This window comes from Phascolarctos cinereus, unplaced genomic scaffold (assembly GCF_003287225.1).
Source record: "Phascolarctos cinereus isolate Bilbo 61053 unplaced genomic scaffold, phaCin_HiC Scaffold_3;HRSCAF=262, whole genome shotgun sequence".
Taxonomy (NCBI): Eukaryota; Metazoa; Chordata; class Mammalia; order Diprotodontia; family Phascolarctidae; genus Phascolarctos; species Phascolarctos cinereus.
The window spans coordinates 52,868,078-52,892,459 of NW_027555736.1; the positions used below are offsets into that span (position 1 = coordinate 52,868,078).

At 39.7% G+C, this 24,382-nt stretch overlaps 1 protein-coding gene across 2 annotated transcripts in view; it reads left to right on the forward strand.

The window, feature by feature from the left end:
• The window catches only part of VCL (vinculin), a 116,599-nt gene that overhangs the window by 62,677 nt on the left and 29,540 nt on the right, over positions 1-24,382 (forward strand). For both annotated transcript variants that reach the window (XM_021005982.2, XM_021005983.2), the window contains exons 4-10: positions 667-775; positions 2,245-2,367; positions 9,610-9,770; positions 17,716-17,806; positions 19,868-20,015; positions 22,868-23,021; positions 23,746-23,921. In XM_021005982.2, coding sequence (XP_020861641.1) covers positions 667-775; positions 2,245-2,367; positions 9,610-9,770; positions 17,716-17,806; positions 19,868-20,015; positions 22,868-23,021; positions 23,746-23,921 — 962 coding nt within the window. The remainder of the gene's footprint in view (positions 1-666; positions 776-2,244; positions 2,368-9,609; positions 9,771-17,715; positions 17,807-19,867; positions 20,016-22,867; positions 23,022-23,745; positions 23,922-24,382) is intronic.

The window sequence follows — 24,382 nt, forward strand, 5'->3', positions numbered from 1 at the left end:
TCTTGAGAACATCCTCTACAGCAGAAAGGGAGAATTATGAGTCTCCACATTAGGGACTCAGTATCTCGATTAGAAATACTTAGGTTCTCTTCCCAGCTCCCTTACACAGCTATTGGGGGGGCAAATCCCTTTTCTTTTTGACTTCTGATTTTCCAACAAAGCAGGGATTATATTTGCCACCCACTTTCTAAGGTGTTGTGAAAATGAGCCAATTGTACACACCCACTCCAAGCTTGATCTTAAAAGTTACTGGCTTCATTGTTAGGAAATTTGAGTTTATTTAACGTGGTGATGAAATATTAATATCTACACATCAGTATCATCACCTGCTTAATTTAGTGTTTCTTTGCATAGTTTAACACACTGAAACTTCTTTGAAGGACTCTCAGTTGAGATGGGGTTAGACTTGTTCTGATTGGTCCTAGAGGAATAGTAGTGATGGAAAGGTGTTTCAGAGAGGCATGTTTAGGTTTGCTGTAGGGAGAGACTGTCTTACAGCCCCAGCCATCCAAACATGCAGTGGACTGCTTTGGGAGGTAATGCATTCCCTGCCCTAGAATTTTCAAGTGAAAGCTTGATAGACTCTTGTTTGGGATTTTGTAGATTTGTGGCCAGGTCCACATTGAATTAAATGGGTTTCTAAACATTCTGTGATTTTCTTTTTAGGTCCGCAAAATCATCCGTGTGTGCAAAGGCATTTTGGAATATCTAACAGTGGCAGAAGTGGTAGAAACAATGGAGGATTTGGTCACTTACACTAAGAATTTGGGACCAGGTTTGACGCTCATAGTTTTCTCCATATTATTTCTCTTTGATCAAGAAGATAGAACCCTTTCCTTTCTTCTCAAGCCATTTGTGAAGAATTTGAAAATGTAAAAAGCAGAAAATAAGGGTTGTATGCTGTTGAAATTCATTTGTATACTGTTGGGTTTCCATATCTTCCTTTTTGATGATGGGACTGTTTAAGATGGTTCACTGTGTCTGAAAGCTGAATATATTTTTAAAAAATCCTGTTCCTGTTTGGTGAAGTTACATTAAATCAGACGTGGCAAACGTAGCCTGAGAATATAGGAAATAGTTTTCTGTTGCTGTAATGCTGAAGGCCACCCTGAATTTTGACCTCTCCACTCTACATTACACAGCATTCCTTCATTGTTTGCCAGCTGGCCCATAGCCCTTTGTGACTCTTAGCTTACTAATGAGTCTTCCTACCACCAATGGATTTTTGGTAGCCCAAGATTGAATAATCTAAGGAGACTTAAAGAGAATTATAATGCTGTGGCTGTCTAGGTTTATAAAAAATTCCTTATGCAAATAAAAATTAAATTTTAGAATAATAATCAAGCCAAAGAGGAGGAAATTACTTTAAAATTACAGCTTAAAAACTTGTAGTATAAATACAGTTTTACTTTATGACAGTAATTATAGCCCGGAGGAGAGACCTGGCCTGCCGAGGTCAGTTGTATGACACAGACCATTTGCATCACAAACCACAAATCTTGAAAGCTGGAGATGACCATGTTGTTGATGTGAAGTTGTCTACAAATATTTTGTTTTCAGTATAACTCTGCTGTTGGGATTCATGTCATGTTGTAATGAGATCCTTTTGAGACCTAAGTAACTAAACTTCCCTTTCTGCAGGTAGATATACCCTAGACTGAATGTGCTTGTTAACAGTGTTACACTGAAGTTAAAGTGTTGTAATTATGGAAATTTGTATCTGTGATAGATTATCTAATTTGAATCATTCTGAAAGAGCATGGGCAGTGATGACTTTCCCTAAGTTTCTTAGTGATTTAGAGAACTAAGTCATTCTTTTGATTTATGCCACCAAAATGTGAAGTGTTAGAATATAGATGAAAAGATACTAGGTGTCTCCTGGTATCACCATTATTTAATTCTTAACATCTTTATGTAAACTTCCAAAGTATTCTTTGATATTAGATTGTTGTGAGATTCTTGAAGGATTATTTATTTTGTTTGGTATATAGAAATTTTGTTATGTTGAGTCAGTGCATTGTCAGTATTTATAAAATTTATGTATTGTATGTTATGTGTGTATTTACATAATTAATAATTAGTTATGCACACATGTATACACATACACCTGTATCTGTAGAGAGATTGTTTGATTCTCATCATTATTGTATTAGTTTAATGAAAGTTGACCTGAACCAAGAATATAAATCTAGAACCCATCCTGCTACTCATAACTCATAACACGGTTTGTTTTTTCTGAGCTAGGAATGACAAAAATGGCCAAAATGATTGATGAAAGACAACAGGAATTGACTCACCAGGAACACAGAGTGATGTTGGTGAATTCAATGAACACTGTGAAAGAGTTATTGCCAGTCCTCATTTCAGGTATTTTAAGTGTATCATCTGAGCCTTGAAGTTAATTCTTTTTTGTGTGTGTGATAGATTTTATTTCTCTTTTATGTTTCCTTAACTGTCTTCTTATCTGTCCATTTGTTGTCCATTTGTGCAAAAGCAAGGAATGATTGATTTGGTAACTAGACATTGTGTCCAGCCAAGTGGCTATAGATTCAGTATGTATGGAGTATGTATGGAGATTCAGTTGGCTACTAGTTTTCTCCTGTACCTCTCCTCCAACTCATACTTGAAATTCTGTTACCCTTTGGTACAGGGATATTTTCCTAGCCTTCATTAAGCTCTGCCCCTGGCTTCTGGTAGCTTCCAGACTAACTGGTAAATATCAGCTACCCTGGGCTCAGTTTGCAGGTTAGTTAGTATCTTTCCTTATTAACTTTTTCATGGAGACACACATTTTTTATTAGAGATCCAAATTAAAAACTGTAGAGCAGTGTATGCTAATATACCTTCCTAGAATTCTCTTTTCCTCTTTTTTTCTAGTTAAAAAAATTCTGAACTTATCAATAAATAAAAAGAAATATCCATGTACACAATAGAACTGAAAAATAACATTGAATGTGAATCTCTTTCTTTTTTTGAGGCAATTGGGATTAAGTAACTTGCCCAGAAGTCACAGAGTCACATAGCAAGAAATGTCTGAGGCCAGATTAGAACTTAGGTCCTCCTGACTCCAGGCCTGGTGCTCTATCCACTGTGTCACCTAGCTGCCGCAGTGAATCTCTTTTATAAAACCAAATGATGCTTGCTTTTTCCTTCAAGTGTATAGTTAATTTCAACAGGTAACTTTCAAAGCTATCCTACTTGTCTGTGTTTCCTTTTGGCCTTCCTTCTGTTCTCGTTGTACATTAAAAAAATGTTTCTGTAGCACATGCTCTGGACCTCAATGTCCAGACTCTTGTTTGCACTGGCAGGTTGAGTATCCAGAGTTTGAGTGGCTTTTTCTTATCTCCTCATAGTATAGGTACATTGAAAGAGTTGAAATGTGGTTACTACTGTAAGTCTTTTTCTCCCTCTCATGGGGTGCTCGTGGAGCTCCCATTAGGTAAGAGAGAGCTTTCCTGCTGGACTCCTTGTAGAACCGTTGAGCTGCCTTTCCTCAGCACTACTAGTTTATCCTCAGCTCCTGATACAGATGTTACTGGCCATCACTGCCAGGATGGTGATGAAAAAGTCCAGATCCTTGGGTCCCTCAAGTTCATGGGGTCTTCCTCTACTAAAAGTGGGGTGGGATGAGAAAACGAGGGATTGAAATGAGGAGAGATTTATCCTCTTTTCTGTCCCTCTCCCTCCAGTCAATCCCTTCTCCTTGACTTGGCTGGAGGGCTTCCACTCCTAGCTTAGTGCCAGATGCTCAAATCCCCTGCTATTTATTTTAAAAATAAAAAACTCATGTGGCATGACCAGCCTCCTCAAACAATCTGAACATACTCCTGTGTGGCATAATTTCACTTCATCCAGTGGCTTCCAGAGGACTTCTGAATTGATTCGGGACTTTTCACAGTACTTAAAATGTCTTTGATTGATTGATTGATTCAACAGAGGTATTCTCACCTGGCTAAGGAAAGGAGACACAGGATCTTGTCATTTACTGTATGTGGGGTGGGGGTGACTTGAATGACACTTCAGTGACCCTCTTTTCTGTGAAAAGTATTTTAAATAATTTTAAGTTAATCCATATCTATTGAAAACATTTATTGCTAGGCTAGATTCAGAACAGACTGAATGTAGAACTTGTCAGCTAGGATCATACCTCCTTGTTGATCTAGACCCCAGAAATTCAAAATCAGTGGCTGCTTTGTTGCACAAAATGCAGGTTAGTAGTATGAAGGGCTTTGGAATTGTGATCAGATTTGCGGAGGAGAGGAGGGACTTGAGAAGGAAAAGGAGGATTCAGGGAGAGGAGGAAAAGAACTTGGGCAGATGACTTGAAGAAACTGAAGGACTCAGAGAGAAGGGGTTGAGTTGAAGAAGGAGAAACGGAGGAAGAGAAGGACTCAGAGGAAAACTGTTGTGAAAAATGGGCTAAGTATTGTCAGGAGAAGGATCTCCAAGAACCAGAGCAGGGGAACATGGTGGGTAAGGGCCAAAGGAGGCAGAAACAGAAGTGATGTCATCATTGGAGCAAACTCTAGATCACCTGGACTGAAGGAAGAAATCGATGGCAAGTTCAGCAATCCTAACACAAGCCTGACTCCGAAGTGTGAGGTAGAAGTGATGAGGAGCTCCATTATCTGGGCTTCTGCTGTGGCTTTCTCTCTGCTAGAAACAGGTTGGTTAATAATATCTTGACTTCCTTTAATGATCATTTCCTCCTTCAAGAGGTGTAGTAACTAAAAAAGGAAATTGTGGAGATTTTTCTCATCAACTGGTTGCTGGGGTGGAAAGCTTGGGAATCTTGGGGGGAAGTGGTCATTCTATATGAAAGTTCATTATAGACTACAAAAAGAAAACCAGAAGTAGTCCGACATCCCTGCTAGGTGTTGGGAGAACAGATTTCAAAGAGTTCAAAGAGATTATTGCATAAATAGAGCCCCACAGATTACAGATCTGCAGGGAAGTCATTCACTCAGAAGAGATCATAGAATTACAGATTTAGAGCTGGAAGGAACATGAAAGCCATTTCCTTCAACCCTGTCATTTTACAGATGAGATAAATGAGGCCCAGGAAAGGTTAACTTACATATCCAAGGTCATTCCAGTAATAAATGGCTGAGCTTAAGACTTGAGCTCTAAGTCCAGGGCTGTTTCCATTGTATCACTATGCTGCTCTTCAAGAAGGAACTTCTTAAGATGTCCAGTGAGAACACTCTGGTGAGAAGGAAAAGATGGTCATGGGAGGTTGGCTAGAGGCCATATGAATTCATAGAAAAATCACTAGCCAATTTCAGTTTAAGAAAGATATCCAAAAAGTGGACAGAGGGTCAGGCAAAGGGGGAAGGAATACAAAAGAATGGCATAGTCGCACAGGAATAATGTTCATAACACTCAAGTTCAGAATGAACTGAGGAAGGGGAAGCATAACAAAAGTCCTGTTTTAAGGCTTAGTGGAGAAATTTTTTTGTGGTTTGGGAAAATAGGAAAGAAGATCACAAAAAGAAGAAAAATGGAAAAGATTTTTAAAAATTATTTTAACAAATTGTTTTCTTAATCAATGATAATGGAGCCATCACACTTGGACCCTAACATCCCTGCCCCAGAGATGCTCAGAGAGAACAGAAAACAGCAGTCTAATTTGGAGCATGTATATAATGAGTCTGTAGAGGAGATCGGTGCTGGAGGTGATATCATTGTGAGGGCACTGAGGGACCAATTTACTGACTATCTAAAGGAGTGGAAGCAAATACAGCTTTTTGGAAGCTGAAAGCAAAAGAAGAGTGAAAAGCAAAGAATGGAAACAAAAGATAGCAAAGGAGTGGGAAAAATCTTGTTCCTTATTGATAAAGAAAAGATTAACTACCAACACGTATGGGGGTGTGTAAGTGTGTGCGCTCACATATCCCCTGTCTATACAAGATCTTTTTGAGGGTCATCTGTATAAAATTCAATGCATCCTCAGTGGGGGTTTTAGTAGAGAACACCAAGCAGGCTTCTGCCAACAGTGGATTGCATCTGCACCATTTTGTAATTGATAAAAGTTGTAAAGAACAGAAGATCCCACTGTGTTTCATTTTTGTTGATAATTCTGAATCATTCAGGTCAGCAGAACAAAACGCTCCCCTAATAGGCTGTTTTACAAAGTTTCTACCATACACATATCAAGATCATCCAAGATTCCTTGGGACATGAAACAGTAGAAATAACCCTGCTCAGTAACCACCTGATAATAAGCATCCGGTAATAGATGTTCACCAAAAGTATTCCTCGTTGTCATGAAGGAGATCCAGCACAGCATCCAAGCCAAGGAAGGGTTCCTAACGGATGCTGAAGTCGTTCATTATGTTCCCATTTGTGTATGACATTGTGTCAGTTGCATCAAACCCCTTGGAAGAGATCTGTAATCACTTGAAGGAGTTGGGTCTGTCCATCCTCACAGGAAGAAACAAATGAATAAAGAATGTCTTTTGCCCAGATTTCAACATGCATCTGAATGGACACTCTAAGAACTTGTTCAATAGTGTATCTATACCCTGAGACAGACAATTTAGGTAGGCCCAGAGTTGAAAAGTAGGAGGAAGAGGGATGAATTTGCTTTTGGGAAATTGTAAAGCATTTAACATACCCAGAAGCTTCCTGTGACAGAAAAGTCACATTTGTTCAATGTAAACATTTTCTTGGTGTCCTGTATGCCTGTGAGACCTGGAACACTATTGCCTCCGCAGAACTAAAGATGAGCATTACAAGGATAATGGAAAAATGCGTAGTGGGAGCAAGCCGAAACATTGTATGAAGTTCAATGAGAAAATGGAAGGAGGATGAGGAGTAAAGTATATCATTGGGGAATTACGTGACAGAAAAGGAAGATGTGTTGGTCACGTGGTGAGAATAAGCAATGACAGGTAGATTGCCAGGTGTCCCCACTGGGACCCTTTGTGATGTTGGACGAAAGCAGGGAGGGCCTCCAGCATGCTGCTGGGTGGATCTCCTGTGAAGATCTTTTGGGTGGATATGGACAGGTGGGGCAGGCCTGGGTGGTTTGAAATTTATTGTATTGTAGGGAAGTCCTGAGTCACTGAGATCACTTTTTAAGGATTGGAACAAAGGGGAGATTTAAAGAAGGGGAAGGAAGGAAGAATTCCTGCTTAAGGAGATAACAGATGCAAAGCTGCCCAGTTCTTAATCTGCTTCTGTCTTCTCTGCCAATGACAATGACATTCCTACTGGAGGGCACTGGTCAAAAGGGCTGCTGCATAGGGAATTTGTATGATATGGGTTATCTGTAGTATCAACTTGGGTCCCTCCAGTGATGCCAGGAGTGGATACTTAGCTAAGTGAAGAGGTAGTAAAGGAGTGTTAGGATATAGAAAATAGTGGAAATGTAAGAATAAGGAGAAAACAGAGAGCATGAGGAGAAAAGATATGGGAAGAGTTCAGGTTACTTGGCTCAAGTAAACTTAAAAACAGTTGGGATCATTATCAGTGCTACCTGAAAGATTGTGGAGAACAAGAGAGGTGCTACAGGATCGGGAAGGGCAACTGATTTTCAAAAATGAGAAAAGATTGAAATCTACAATCTATATGCCAGTGAACTTGTCTGTGATTTTTGGACAGAATTATAGAGCCTATCAAAGTTGGGATTATGGGGGGGGCAGTTTACTATTCTGGTCCTGGAAGGGAATACTATAGATATATTTTACCTAGATTTTAGCAAAACATATGACAGAAATCTCTCCTGCTGATCTTCTGCAGAATATGGAGGGATGTAAGCCAGACAATGATCTAGTTAGATCTTAGGGTTTGAAATTGGTTGAATGACTGACTGGAAACATAAAATAATCTATGGTTCAGTGTCCATTTGGTAGGAAGTCTCCAGAGATGTGTTTCAGGGATATATACTTAGCTCTGTGTTATGTAACGTGTTTAATTAGCTACTCAGATGAAAATATAGATAACATGCTTATCAGAAAGTTTGGGTGATCAGAATTCAGAACGATCTTGGCAGGCTAGAACATTGGGCTGCTATCTAGAAAGATATAACTTAGGGATAAATTCAGAGTATTACACTAAGGTTTAAAAAAATGAACACAAAGGGGCAGCCAGGTGTCACAGTGGATAGAGTACTGGCCCTGAAGTCAGGAGGACTTGAGTTCAAATCTGGCCTCAGACCAAACACTTAACACTTACTACCTGTGTGACTCTGGGCAAGTCACTTAACCCCAATTGCCTAAAAATAAAAAAAAAAGTAAAAATAAAAATAAAATGAATATGAAAGGGGAATCCATATGGTTGGACATCAGTGCATTAAACAAAAATCCTGAGATTTTAGTGGGCTGAAAGTTTAAAATGGTCAACATCATGGTTGCCAAGAAGAGTAATTGCAGTCTGAGGGTACATTGAGTGGCATGATGTCCAGAACTGAGTGGACGGTGTGATTAATTTCTTTTGCCCTGGTCAAACTACACCCAGAGTATTGTGTTCAGTGTCACATTAGGAAGATCTCTGGTAAACTGCAGAGAATGAATAGTGGGGATGGTTACTTTGAGTTCGTGTTTTAAAGATTAGTTGAAGGAACAAGGATGTTTAGAATGGAGGTGATAAAGGTTGGCTAGGGAGGAAATAATTTTTAAAATTTTTGATGAGCTGTTATGGAAGACAGAATAAACTTGTTCTGGTTGGCCCAAGAGAGTAGAAGGGAGAAGTTCACAAGAACCCAGTTTAGGTGTATTTTGTAAGGAAAAAAACTTGTAATAATGAGAGCTCTTTGAAAGTGGATTGGGTTTCTGTAGGAGGCTGTAGGACTCCCCACATTAGTGGACTTCAAGCAAAGGCTGTTGAGTTTGGGAGAGGCTCTTCTTGGATAGATATGAGCTGGACCAAATGGCTTCTGAGGGTCTTTCTACCTCTGAACCTATGAAATTCCTGTTCTCACATTGACTTACTGGGGAATGTGTTCTGAGGCTGGATACACCTCATTCCAAAAATGTTCACAGTAGAAACATGGCACAAGAATTGGAGGAAAGATCCTTTCTATTCTGAATATTATAATGAAATGTACTAATTGTTATATATATATAATATATATATATATATATATATATATATATATATATATAATATATATATATATATATATATATTTAGTTTTAAAGTAAAAAAGTTCTTGTGGGAGAGATTCTTTCTATCCTATTATTCTACATTTTTGTGTTTTATTGTTTTTAAAGGGGTTGAGGAAGCCAAGGAATAGGGAATGGAGGAGTGGTCCTAGATTTATAATCTCTGCCATCTTATTTCTGCCATCATTCTACATGAAGCTCACTGGCTTAGGGTCCTTGTTCTCAGGCTCTCAGGAGGCCCGAGTACTTTGTGGTTGTGAGTTTTGAGGTTGTATATACTGAATTATTTCCTTAATTTATAAGTGGTTATAGTGACGTTTTATGTGTTTAGTTTTCTTGTGGTGAGAGATTTCCAGGCTGGAAAATTTTATTGACCCAACTTTTATCCCTTTTTAAGATGATAATTGCATATGCTTAATGTCTTTTCTACATGGTGTAGCTAATCTTAGACAATGGAATTGAATTTTGGCCATAATTTCCTAGTTCTAATGTGTTTTTACAGCCATGAAGATTTTTGTAACTACTAAAAACTCCAAAAACCAAGGTATTGAAGAAGCTTTGAAAAACCGAAACTTTACAGTGGAAAAGATGAGTGCAGAGATTAATGAGATCATCCGGGTGTTGCAGCTCACTTCCTGGGATGAAGATGCTTGGGCTAGCAAGGTAAGTATGAACTTGGGAGAAAATGGCTGACCAGTCCTCAGGGGGAGGGGAGGGTTGGTTAATTTGTAATTTCTTATATATAATCTTGAAGTATTTTTATGTGTAGCATAAGACATGTCAGCTCTTTATTTAGGTAACTTCTTTGCTTTTGGGACCAGCAACTTCTTGTTAACCAAGATTGAATATAGAGCCCAGAGTAATGTTCCGTTTACCTCAAGACTTCAGGCCAGGACTCTCTGGTGTCTTGAATGGGAGAATGCTTTTATAATGGGTACTTCCTTTAGGGAAGGATGGATGAAAGAATCCTCTTGACACTGGTTCTTACACCACTTTTTGCTGGTAGCTGTTGCTATGAACCTATCGTGTTGGTCTGAGTAAAGGCCAACCTTGAATAGAGGATGCTTCCCCAAAATGAGATCTCTTGGAAAAGAACCTTTCACATAGGTGTGCACTGAAAATAAATCTGATTATAGACTCACTGGGGCTCCATGTAAGCCAGATTTGGGGTGAAAGTACACCGTGTAGTTGAACCATCATAATAAGTTCAATTAGGATGTATCCTATTCAGAAGTCTCATGGAAAACTTTTTCCTCCACTAACCTTTGATCTTGAGATTATAATGGAAAAATTTTGGCATGTGACCTTTGATCCTAGGAGAAGAGATGTAAAACTCAGCTGGGGAATGTGTTTTCATATAAACTCTCTAGTGTTAGGAGTTTTCCGGAGTCTCCTTTTTTTTTCTCTTATTTTCCACCTGTTACTTTGACTGTAGGTAGATTTTTCTCCTGTCTCTGCCAGCCCTGGCCTTGTGCTGAGGGTTGTCTTGTTTCTCCCTGTAGTGACTATGACACAGGCATCTGGACTGGGGACTCTAGCAATTTGTTTGCACTCCCAGAGCCTTCTTCCCAATGCTTACTGCACGACAGATGCTTTTGACCAGGGTCCTGTAGCCCACCAGTGGCAGAACTGAATCGAGAACATCATAGCCTGGTTTCCAGGTGTAATTTCTAACCTTTTTCCTAGTGGTGCCAGCTCTTTCCTCTGATAAGGAGGGGCCTGGAATGGACTGCCCTTTGTCTGGTGGTCAGCTACATGAAACTGAACAGGCGAAGCTAATTTTACCTAACAATTTGTCGAGGGAGGTGTTTGCACAGTTCTTAATTAGATTGTATCTAATTTCTGTATTGAAACTATTGACGTCCTTTAGAGTTAACTTACCTTTGCCTTGAAGTACTTTACCACTCTGACTTCGCTGTTATGACTTCTTTCTGCCTTTTGTTTTTGTTCTCATGTTTGTTTTATTCTTTTCTCACGTTTAGAAGGTAAGCTTTCTCCTGCCATCTAGTCTATTTTGCACTTTTTTTTTCTGCTAAAAGAGAAATAAGCATGTCTGTGAGGATTTGTGTCTTGTGTTGGCTGTGTGCGGTGCCTCCTTCCGTGTGCCAGTGTGTGACACTGTGCTCGAGTACGCTTCAGAATGCCATTTAATGAGGATCTCGGGGCTGTAGAAATCTAGGCAGTTCTAATCTGTGTGTTCATTTCAAGTCACTCATTTAAGAAACAAATTAAAAGCATCATTGTGGTAAATCAGACTTTTTGGGTTTGGTAGACACATTTGGGAAAGGTTTCAGCTTCCTGTTCCAGCCAAAACGACTTCACCACTTCCACTCATTCATTTGGAGAGTGTAGGCCTATGTGGGACAGCAGGGTAACATTGGAGTTATCTGTGGACCTGCTCTTCTGGAAAAATTCCCCTTAGTCATTCATGCTATTTCTTTGTCTTAATTCTTCCCCCATCATTCTCTTCTGGAAGGTCTGGAATGTTGCTTTGCTCAGGGTTTGTCTTCATAGTTTTAAAATGTGATTGATGGATACTAGAAGCAGCATGGTTGAGAGTTTAGAGTGCTGGGCTTGGAATTGGCAAGACCTGGGTTCAAATATTAACCCTGAGACTTACTTTCTGGGTGACCCTGGCCAAGTCACTTAACCCATGGCAATTCACTGTGACTTGTCTACTAAGATAGGGTTGGGATGCTGCTGGATAAAAATTGTATGCTTGGAGTTCTCCACACTGAAGTAGTTAAAAAGACTTAATGAATTTATGTTTTGAAGAATAAAACTGGTGATATCAGATGAACGTATAAAGCTCTGTTCTTAATATTAGCCCTGGGCTTCAAAACTTAACAGTAATTGCAGTAATAGTAAAGAAAGGGTGTTTCTGAACTTTGATTGAGCTGTGATCATCCTGTATCTCTGTACTGGAAGGAGGAGGCTAACCACCCTTGGCATTCCCAAGCTCTGTCCCTCTGTTCCTCATTGTGAACTCTTCTTTGCCTCTTGTAGGTAGCAGACCTTTCAGTCTCTAGCTTTCCTTTTTTTCCAAGTAGTAGTAGGAAGGAACGAGGCATTGTCTATGTATGCTGACCATCTGGCCTTGTGCTGGTGTGGAAGGAATCAGTGAAATTATCCAAGCTAATTGTGGTAGAGAAATGCAGCGTGGAATGATAAAAAAGTGAATTAGATGTTTTTAGCTGTGTTTTTTACCTTGATATAGTTCCTTTAAAATGGAAAGTGGTGAATAATGAAAGTATGTTTAGTACATTTGGCAGCTCTCATTCTTTCTCCCAGACCAAAAATAATTAACCTTCTCTTGCTATACATGTTGCCTGCTTCTCCATTAGTGCAGGCTTCTCCTGGACATTGATGGTGCCTCCAGAAAGTGGAAAAAATTATTGGGGGTAGAAGTATAGCTTGTCTAATGAACTCATTTTTAAGGAGACTTTGCTAAGGTTAGTCATTGTGCCTTTGAATCTGAATTCCAGTGATAATGCTAAGAATTTTCAAATGATTTCCCAAGCTTACATAATCAGTCTTATTAAAACTGATCAGTCACTCAGAAATTCTGGACTTGTTTACTGATAACTTCTTGTTGAACACTATAGTTAGTAAAATTGTTGAAACACCAGTTAAATCCAGCTCTTTGAAACATCTGTTCTTTGCTCTGACCTCTCTCCTGTTTGTAAGGAATCAACTGAGGGATGCCAGTCTTTGAGAAGAGGCAGGTACTCCATGGCCGGCAGTGCCCACACCCCACAGGCCCTTCTGCTGGGCTCACCCCCTTGAAACTTTTGGTCTTGTTATGTGGAATCTTCTGCTGCAGTACTTTGTCATGCACTAGGATTGATACTGGCCCAAAGTGGTGACGAAGCTAAGTGGTCCTGCCAGACTTCACTACACGTTACCAAAAGTAGAAATATCAGCTACAAACTGCATCACTAGAATACTTATCCTTGCTGCAGAAATTAATGATCCGAGGATCGAATTTTACATTACACTCCCCCAGCCTCTCCCCCCACATTATGTTGCACTTCCCCAGATTGAGAAGTGTATAGATTTCTCCAAGCCATTTAGTATTTTTCGTTAGAAACATTATCCTGTGAGATTTGCCACTAAGAATTTGGGTTAACCATCCACTTTATTTGTTTGTTTTATTTTATCATTAAAAGAAGAGAAACAGTTCAAATGTTAGAGAAATTGGCCTTCCCTCCAAGACCTGACTGAACTCTAAACATCTAATTGTATGGTTTTATTATTTATGTGTTGACTACCAAAAGGGCTCATTCTAGCACCAGAACCTTCTTTTCAACACATCTCGTTTTTTAAAGCCTCATTTTTTTTTTGAGGAGGGCTGGACCGGAGGGCCAGGATGAGTGCTGGTAGGTGGCATGGGCAGGTAGAGGTAGGGGGTCCTCCTTTTGCCCCTTCATCAAATTGTCAGGGACCTTGGGGGTCCTGATGCTGTCTCCTAGCTCAGTCCTTCTTGATTATTTTTGCTGTTTCTATTTAAGTGCTGCTGTGACTGAAAGTAAGTTTCATTGTTATGGGAAAGGTATTTTAAAGAGTATCCTTATGTGGTCTACCTTTTGTTAAGTGGGAACAATGCCAAATCACCACAGACTTCCTTTTTCAGTACATCTTATATATTCACATAAGGAATTGTTGATAAAGGGAAGAAAAGCCAGCTGAAAGGACCCTGCATTTCCCACTTATTTCAGCCTTCCTTTGAGAAGATACTGACAGGAAGCTGAAGGCTGTAGGTGGAAGGTAATTGGATGCAGGTGTAGCTTGTTACTTTATTTAATTAGAAACCCACCTAGCTCATACCCAGATCCACCTTCTTGAGTGCATCTAATAACTATCCTCTTCTCACATTGCTTTTCTTCCATTGCATCTGAATTTTTATCTTATATCTAAATATAACTATATGTTATATACAATGCTACTGTAACAACTGTCACACCATAAATGGAACATAGGATTCTTGGGAGATTAAAACTCCAAGACCTATAGGTACTTTTATTTTTCACAGAAATTAACTTTTGAAAGTTCTTTTTAAGTGAGTATGGTAAAAACTATGTAATCTCCAGACATCTGCCCCTTTGGGAGCTTTGTTAAACTAAGTGAAAATTCTCAGCTTCAAAGTGGTCTTTTTCCAAATTTGCCACATATTTATGTGAGGAAAAACAAGCCGCTTAATTTGAACATCTTGACTGCCATCTCTCCCACTCAGTTGTAAATTACTCATTTCATGAGTATAACATTCTTCCCTTCTCCCAACGCATTCACTGCCCTGCTTTATTAGGGAGAAAAACGAGAGGTTTTGTGAGGGGACTGAATAGATCTCTAGTTGTTCCTTTGGGGTTCATTTGTTGTTGTTGTTTTTTTAAGGCAGTGGATACAGAAAGCTGTCATCTGTCTAGGTCACTGATTATCAAGTGGTGGAAATTTGTCATGTAGAGATGAGTAATTCGGGGCAATGTTCTTATGTAGGTATGTGTTGGAAGCTGAAATCATCCCAGTAGATAATTGTTGTTGACTCTCACACAAAATCAGGGTAAGCCCCAAGAATCCCCTGCCCTTCATTCCTACAAGTATGCAGACTCATAAGTCCTGATGGCCTGGAGCCTCTCAATATAGTATAATATAACATGAGACTGGGCACTAAATAATGTACTTAGTTTTCAAAATGTGGTTTTAGGCTTCTGAGATACATTTAGATAGCCATAAGTTTTTTACTGAATACGTAAGTTTTTTTATGTGAACAAATATGTTTTTACGTTTACAGGATTCCTGTCTTCTAGGGAGAATGGTTTCTGAACAAACTGTTGTGAAGCTGTTTGGTGGTACAGAAGAACATAGCACTTGTAGGCAAGAGCCTCTGCTTCAGATCCTAGCTCTTCCATGATTGGGAGCTAGAGACAAGTCATTAATGTTCTCTGAGCCTCACTTTCCTCATCTGGAGTATGAGTGTTATTTTTTCTGCTTTATTTCGTTATCTACCTCACTGGGCTCCTGTGAGGAAGATGTTTTGTAAACTAGATAAACTGTTTAAAAGGGAACAGTTCTGTTCTTGATTTTAATAAAGTTGGAACAATTGAATTTTTGAGTTGGAAACAACCTTTGTTGTTCAGTTGTGTGCGACTTTTCATGACCCCGTGGACCATAGCAAGCCACTGCTGTCTAGGGAGTGTTCTTGGCAAAGATACTGGAGTGGTTTGCCATTTCCTTCTCCAGAGGATTAAGGCAAACAGAGACTGCCCAGGGTCACACAGCTCTTTGAGTGTCTGAGGAGAGATTTGAACTCAGGTCTTCCTGATTCCAGGCCCAGTGTACTATCTCCTGAACCACCTAGCTGCCAAGGAATTTTAGATCTTTTTTATGATGAAAAAACTAAGGCATGAGTTCTCCCCAGATCACATGGTAAATTAATGGCAGACTCCAGACCTAGACCTCCTCCCTTTCAGTTAGATGTGCTCTTTTCACTGCCCTGCTACCTTCCCAAGCTGGAAAGGGCCTTCACACCAGCTCATATCACTACTATAGGTCCTTATTAGGACCATGAAGTTATAACACAATTTTTATCAGTATCCTTTTTACTAAGAATGAAGGAGAGGGCTTGCTGTGTAAGTGAATAGTATAAATAAGATTAGAAGAGTGATATTTAAATTATTCAATAAAACAAGGTTTAAAGCATTTCACTAGCATCTATTTATTCCTAGTAATTGCTAGTCTGTTAAGTAGGTCTCTATTCAGCCTCAGACCTCTGTGTGGTGGTGTTTGTTGGAATAATATAGGTTCTTAAAGTAATGGCTGCTTTAAAATTGTTTGATTCACTTTTAATATCACCAGCTCAGTAATTAGTGTTAATGAGTGAGATTTTGCTATGGATGATTACAGGGAGAAGTAAGTGGTCCCCCTTTGTTGTCTAGTCTAGGAGGAAGGCACTGCAAGGGGATAGCAGACTTGCATGGTTAATTTGGAAAAGAGAGGCTGGTGAGGTGTTGGTCCTCGGTGCCTAATTGAGACGTGCAGAGTCGGTTGATCTGGGGCTGCTGTTGTCGGCTTGCTCTAACAGGTCTGTGTTGTGATGGCCTCTGGTGGGCAGTGCCCCCATGTGGTAAGATTCTGGGAACAACAGGGACAGTGAAAGGACAGGGAACGTTAATGATTTTTCATGTTTTCTGGAGTGTCGAGGACTCACTGGCTTCTCTGAGGGAGCTACCTAGCCAGGCCTCCTCCTCCAGCAGAAAAGAAGGTAGATTTGAAATGGGGAACAACGCTTTTGGAGATATGGAAGATCGCTTTAAAAAGTGATTTGTCAATATTCTTATAAAGTAGCCCGGAAGATGAAGTTGTTGTTATTGGTAAAAAAAAAAAAGTCTAATATTGGTACATTCAGCCCAGGATTTTCCACAGAAATGGAGAATTTACTTCAGTACTGCAGGCATCTCTGTTTGTGTCTGTGTAGATGTTCTTCCATTAATGTAGATTTTAGCTGCTGTACAGCACCCAGGCCACTGGGCCAGGAGGTGGGAAGACTCAGTTCCAATCCTGCCTCATACACTTTACCTAGTAGCTCAGTGTCATTATTAATAATTGGTATCAATAGTAATGTTAACTTTTGTCTAGCACTCACTAAGCTCAGTGCTTTACAATTATTACCTCATTTGATCCTTATGGAAATCCTGAGAGGTTGGTGCTGTTATTGTCCCCATTTAATGATAAAGAAACTGAGGTAAATGGAAGTTACTTGACCAAGGTCACATAGTTAGCAAATGATGCTGGATTGGAACTCAGGTCTTACTGACTCCAGGCCAGGCACTCTATCCACTACACCACGTCGCTGTATAAGTAATGCTCATATTACTTAGTGTGACTTCTAGTAGTGAATGATAAATTGAAACCTATTCGATCCTTTCCCATTCTTGGGGTTAAGGGTAAGGAACCACTGGTAGATGGGATTAGGGGATGAGGAAAAGGGGAGAAAGTATGTAAAAAAATCTGGATCTTAAATACCCTTTCTTTTACATTCTTCCACAATAGCTTTCCACTCTAGTTCATCATTTTCTTTTGTAGAATTCCAAATAAATTTTGAAATGAATACTTTTTAACTTTTAGGAACCATTCATCCAGAGTTCTTGTGGTTTCTCTAAAGCGCAGTGAAGGATTATCATCAGTTTTTGTGTGTTTTAAAAGGCAAGATGTAAAAGAAAAGTGTCTGTGGCCCAACATACTGAATCTCTCTGTGATTGGAAGGGCTTCCACCACCACGACTGGGCAAGATGAATGTTGTTGGGCGGAAAGACTGTTAATGTAAATTGTGTCAGCTGGTTCTCTTTTTGACATAGAAATGAAACATCTTTTGGCTCCAGGGATTTTAGCAGTAGGGGACAATAAGAAACTGAATGTAATTAACAGAAGATTTGCATGCAAGGTATGCTGCATTTTGAAGACTGAAGTAAGAGTTGTTGTGTGAGCAGTATCTTTAAAAAATAGAGCTAATGCAGGAGTCTCCTTGCTATGTTATGTTACTGCTGCATCTGTCTACTTTGTATTATATCAGCACAGTTTTGGTAAGAAAATCACTAGGAATTTCTCTTCCAAGGACACTGAAGCCATGAAGAGAGCTTTGGCCTCCATCGATTCTAAACTGAACCAGGCTAAAGGTTGGCTCCGTGATCCCACTGCCTCGCCAGGTAAGACTTTGGTTGTACTTTTGTAGCTTTGGCAGTCCTCGGTTAAGAAAAGCATTCTAATATTTGTACATTCAGCCCAAGATTTCCCTCACAAATAGAGGAGAACTCCTTCCATTCATGCAGAGGTTAGCTGCTGTGTAGCACCCAGGCAAATAGGTGGCACAGTGAATAGAACTCCCAGCCTAGCATTAGGGAGATCGGAGTTCAAATCTGGCATCAGACACTTACTAGCTCGGTGACCCTGGGCAAGTCACTTAGCCGTCTCAGTCTCAGTTTCCTCAGCTGTGAAATGGGAGTAAGAATAGTACCTACTTCCCAGGGTTGTAAAGATCAAATGAGATAATAATTGTAAATCGCTTAGTGGACTTTAACATACCATCTGAGTGCTGTTATTCTAGATCATCACTCCATAGGAGAGGGTTTTCAAGAGCAATTGTGTCTGAAAGGTCCATGACATGGCAGCCAGAGTCTTTCCAAACCTTCCTATGCTGGTTCTTTCATAGTAGATACAGCTTCTAACTAGGCCAGTACAATTAAGTCTGTCCAGTTTGGAGGCCTAATCTGGTTGTCATGTGAATGATCCTCGTCATCTAAAATTTAGTCTCATAGAGTGCCAGAGCTAGTGGATCACATGTTAATTTGTCCATGACAAAGCTGTGGTCCACGGAGGTGAATTGTCTTCTCAAATGTATATAGCTGATGAGGAATCAAGCTGTGCCCAGACTTCAGGTGTCCTTTTTCCAAGCCCAGGATTCTCTGCCCTGTGACATATGATCTCTTCCATTCAGCTGAGATCTAGTTTTATCCCTTCCTTAGTCTCTCTTTATGGTGCCTGACCCAAAGAGAGAATCAGTCCATGTACCTTCCACCATAAGAAAAGAATCTAACCAGTCTTATGCCTGAGTCTATTGATTATGAATCTGTATTGTGTATACAATTGAGGTTACTGATTTGATTGTCTTATTCCCCAGCAACTTTTAGTCTTCCTGGACGGATAGCCAAATAAGAGGCTGAAGGGACTGTTAGAAGCAAACACTCTGATAGTGACAAGAAGGGATGGCAGACATTGAGCGAGGAAACAGGAGATATACCATCTAGGAAAGCCCAGTATTGTGGCACTTTCTGATGTAAGAGTAAACTACCCTACAAACCCAAAGAACCTCCATGGGCATCATTGTATTAGAATATAGTTCAGTAAAGTAATTGATGTTTATAATGATGTCATGGAGTCATCAAGAAAATGTTCAATATACTCTATTTACTGAGGCAGGGAAATGTGTGTTTTAGAAAATGTTCCAGTAAACGCTTTTGTTGCTTCAGTTATCTGAGGGATTAATTTATTCAGAGCGTTTGATTGCCTGATGATTCCCAAAAAATGAGACACAACTCTGCTGTTGAAATCCTGTTAGCTTTTCCATCCAGTTCTCCCAGCTAATTCTTCCTTTTTTTCCCTATTCCCTTTAGGGAGTAAATCATTCTAACTCTCAGACATAGAAAAGACCATAGAAAGGTAGAGCAGGACTTTTCACACTTGGCTGGTTCCCTGGACAGGGAGGTGATTATTTTGGTTTAAAAGACCTCATCCTTCTTTCTTATGGTGAGAGTGAAGTAAGATCTTGAGTATGTTAACAGAGTCCTTAAGCAGAGTAGTTGATGGGTGAGGACTGGAAAGAGCTAGTTGTATTTTCTATAAAGGTAGGGACTGAATCAGCTGTTGAGCTGAGCTTCATGGATTCCTTAAACCAATATTTATAAAGGAACAAGGAAATAAAGGAAAAATTTAAAAAATTTTTATAAATTGGTGTCCCTAAATAGCCTTAAACTGTCCCTCTGGTCTTATCATCCGTAGTCTTAGCACAGGCTTCTTTATATCTCCAAGTGCTTTTGGTTTGAAGAACTCCTTGCAGGAATCTCTGTGGTTTCAGGGACACCATTTGACTACTAGCTATTGGATTGATTTCCTCTACCCCTAGTGCTAGTGTATAAAAATGCAACAAACATTTCATCTCTCAGTGAATGACATCAGCGTGTAAATATTGTATATCTTGTAATTGCCTATAGGAGATGCTGGGGAGCAAGCAATCAGGCAGATCTTGGATGAAGCTGGCAAAGTCGGTGAACTCTGTGCTGGGAAAGAACGCAGGGAGATCCTGGGCACCTGCAAAATGTTAGGGCAGATGACCGACCAAGTGGCTGAACACCGAGCCAGGTAGAATGCTTCTGGTTTCAATGAGCAGCTTCCTGGAGTAGGCCAACAAGAACTCTTGGCTTATTTAGTTTCAGGCTTTTCAGCATTATTAGAAGTAAAGTGGATTTCTGTAAGATTACTGGAGAAAGATAACTTTCCACAGGTCAGATAACATGTTAGCTCTTACACTGATGTGTACTGGCTCTCTGTACATTGTAGACTCATTCCATGGTAAAATAAAAGGGTTTAGAAAACAGTTGTCATAGAGTTTGCACACCATTAAAGTTTACATGATTGTAGCTGAGCTGCTTAAAGAAAAATTTCTTGGGGCAGCTAGGTGGCGCTGTAGATAGAGCTCCGACCTTGGAGTCAGGAGGACCTGAGGTTCAAATCTGGCCTCAGATACTTAACACTTGCTAGCTGTGTGATCCTGGGCAAGTCACTTAACCCCAATTGCCTCACCAAAAAGCCAAAAAAAAAAGTTTCTTAGCCTGCAAATGTTCTGTAATGAAGTTGATATGCAGCTCTGATTTCTTCACCTCTGAATGTGCCTTGGAACTGAATTGACATTTGTTGGGACTTTTTCAGTTTCTGGATATAGATTTAGAAGAACTTGTAAAAAGGAAAAACTGCAAAAGCCAGGGAATGGGAGTCTTGAGTCCCCCATTAGGAAGAAAGAAAGGGACCATGAAGAGAAATGACATTAGAATTACTTTCCTGGTAGTTTCTTTCCAAACCAATGTCCTGCTTACTCTGGTTGGTATTTTCTGATTCATCAGCTCTCAGCCATTTTTTTCTGGACCACATATTGTCAGCTTGCTTTTGATTGTGTGACTGTCCCTTTCTGTTACTCTACACTCTTGCATATATAGCCCCATTTTCTCAAGAGCAAAATTCATTGTAAATCAGTTCTGTTTTGGAGCACATCCAAGGGAATGTATAGGTACTGACTGAAGTATGAAAGATTCTTCTTCTAAGACACTTTCATCTGTCAGGCAGTAGCCTGGGGGTGAAGCTCTAGTATAGGGCAAGTTTAAACACTAATTTTGTTATTGGAATGTCCTGAAAGACAACATGGGATGTCCCCAGACAGGGCCTAAGGACTGTCTTAGGTATTATATGTAATGGGAAATATAGTCATCACAAGACATTGCTTACTTCATTTACACAATAGAACCACTTGTTCTTTACCTTAAAAGGAATAAAGGACATGTAACATAAATGTAACCTTAAAATCTTAGCAAGCCTTTTTTTAAAAAAAAAAAGTACTTTTGGGGGCAGCTAGGTGGTGCAGTGGATAGAGCACCAGCCCTGGAGTTAGGAGGATCTGAGTTCAAATATGGCCTCAGACACATAACACTCACTAACTATGTGATTCTGGGCAAATCACTTAACCCCAATTGCCTCCCCCAAAAAACAGACAAACAAACAAAAAACTTTTGTGTCACGAATATAAATTGAACTTTGTAGAAAGGAAAAAAAGGAAGTCTTTTTTCAGTCCTTAGAAGTACTAAGGAGGTTTGGCAGAATTGTGGGTGCCTCTTTCTTTCCTCTTGCCTAATAGCCAGTCTCTGCAAACCTTTTATCTCCCCGAAAGAAGATTTTGATGTGGAGTTCTCAGAGGCGCCTTTTTGTGGTTAAGTGTGTATTTTGTTCTTTCTCAATAAAAAGAGAGAGACTAGGAATATCAAGTGTGCTAACTGTTATAGGAAGAAAAACTGAAAATATCAGAGTTCTTTCATTTGGAAAGATGAAAGCTTAAAAAGATTGATTTGAGAGATTGGAGTTTAAATTATAAAGACCATTCCTGAAATCCTGGAAAACCAGAACAAATCATCAGGTGAAACCATCCTGTTGGAGAAGATGGGACTAGATTAACCAAAGATCTGAAGCAGTATGGTAGTTCTTCTGACTTGAAAAATTCCCCTTGACCTGCTAAGCATGGCTGTTCTTTATCCTGGTCTTGTTGAAAAGAAATCCTGTCAGATGAAGGTGAAGCTCCTTGGAACGTTGGGGGGGGGCAATTAGGGTTAAGTGACTTGCCCACAGTCACACAACTAGTAAGTGTCAAGTGTTTGGTCTGAGGCCTGATTTGAACTCAGGTCCTTCTGACATCAGGGCTGGTGCTCTATCCACAGCACCATCTAGCTGCCTTGCTCCTTTGCACTTTCATTGTTATATCTAATGGTAAATGAGAGTTCTTATGATGATAGCACCACTGGGTTGTGAGAAAATATAGGTTAGATAATTGCTTCTTTAGAAGGCAGCTCTCTTAGTGGAATAACCTTAAATCTATTGAATGTTGTCCTCAGTTTACCACAGACATGCTCAGCTTTCTTTTAGCACATGTCTACTGACTGGGGCTGCTTGGTATGAGGAGGTCACTTAGAAGCAGAGAGTAGAGATTTTCAAATGAAACTGTTGACTACTCTATATATCAAAAAACTGAGGAGCTCTGAAAATGTATACTGCTAATAATGTTTGAAAGTAGACATTTCTCAAGAGTGCCGCAATGGTAACAAAGGCCACTATAATTCGGAACATGTTTTTCTTTGGAGTTTAGGGTGGCTTATGTAGTAATCGCCGAGAGAAATTATTCCCTAATGTTTCAGGGTTCTTTGAGGTGATTCCTTTGTAGCCCTGGTTTTCCAAGTAGCTTTGCCTCTCCACTGAGCTAATGATGTATTCTTAAGAGCAGCAGACAAAGTAGATGCCTTGCTTTGTTTATGCCTATGTGCTTTTCCAGATTTGTCGAAGAAGGGAAAGGATGCAAGTATGTGAACAAAAATGACTAGTGCTTTTCTGTTGGGTGGAACATTTTGTGACTGCATATTTGCAGGGTCACAATAACAGCCTGTCTTTCTGTTGAGTAGAGGACAAGGAGCCTCACCCATGGTCATGCAGAAAGCCCAGCAGGTGTCTCAGGGTCTAGATATGCTCACTGCGAAGGTGGAGAATGCAGCACGCAAACTGGAGGCCATGACCAATTCAAAACAAAGTATCGCAAAGAAGATTGATGCTGCCCAGGTACGGAGGTGGGGCGGAGATGCACGTGTTCAGTAAATGTCCCGAGTTGTCTCTTGTCCTCTCAGGACAAGAGTGGTTTATCTTGTTGTCAGTCACAGCTGGAGGGCTGTGTTCTTGTCCAATGACTGATTCTCAGCTTCTGCAGGTTAACTTTGAAAATTACACAGCTATAGACTAATGCTTGGATACTTTAGAATCAGGCTCTTTATTTTGAACAGTTAATATTAAGCACTGTAATGGGTGCAGAAAGAAAATAGTTTTGATGTTGAATAGAGCATATATATATGATCTTTCATTACAGGAACTGCATCTGTATTTGTTTGGAATAAGTGATTTGTAAAGAAGCACTTAGCAGGGGCAAGCAAATGTAAAATTTATGGGACTGCAAAATTAATCAGGCTCCAGTAACCCAAAGTCATGTTACCTCATGTGAAAATACTCTTATTTTCTCTGAAGAGAAATGGTTCAATTTTTTTTTCTTAAAGAATAGAAGAGATTGACTGGCAAAATACTCTTGTAACATTGTATAAAAACAGGTCAGTCTTTTAAAAATGGCTGTGCTTGTAATTGTACGGAAAGTGGTCCAGGAGCTTGCTAGACACTGTTAACAAGGTACAGTAGATGCTTCTTGAGATTGATTAAGTAATTCATTGTCAACATCATCCATTCATTTGTTGGGGCTTTTTTTTTGTTTGTTCGTTTCTTGCCATTTCTTTATATGAAGAATTGGCTTGCAGATCCAAATGGGGGCCCTGAAGGAGAAGAACAGATTCGAGGTGCTTTGGCTGAAGCTCGGAAAATTGCAGAATTGTGTGATGATCCTAAAGAAAGAGATGACATTTTGCGTTCCCTTGGAGAAATCTCTGCTCTGACTTCTAAGCTGTCAGATCTACGGAGACAGTGAGTAATGATTTTTCATTTGAGGGAGAATTTAACATTTAATTAATATATGTGCACAAGCTTTTTCAAAACTAAGTAATTTCCTCCCAAACAAAACCAGTTATTCCATTAACAAAACAAAATTGTGTTCAAACATCCCCAGATCCTATAAACAATTAAGCATAACACCTTGGAAAAGTGGTTGTGAATGATTATACATACAACTCTCCCCTTCTATTATTTACTGTTTGATACATGAAGACCACTTTTAACAGTGTAGCAGTAGCCTTATTTCATTTGACCCTTGCAGGAACTCTGTGAGGTGATCAAATCGCTTTCGTTATCCTGAGGCAGTACAGTCTAAGAGGTAGGGTGATGGACTTAGACGTAAGAAGACCTGGGCTTTTGTTCCACTCAGACACTTATTGGCTGTGTGACCCTGCAGAATTCATTTACCTTCTCTGAGCCTCAATTTCCTCTTC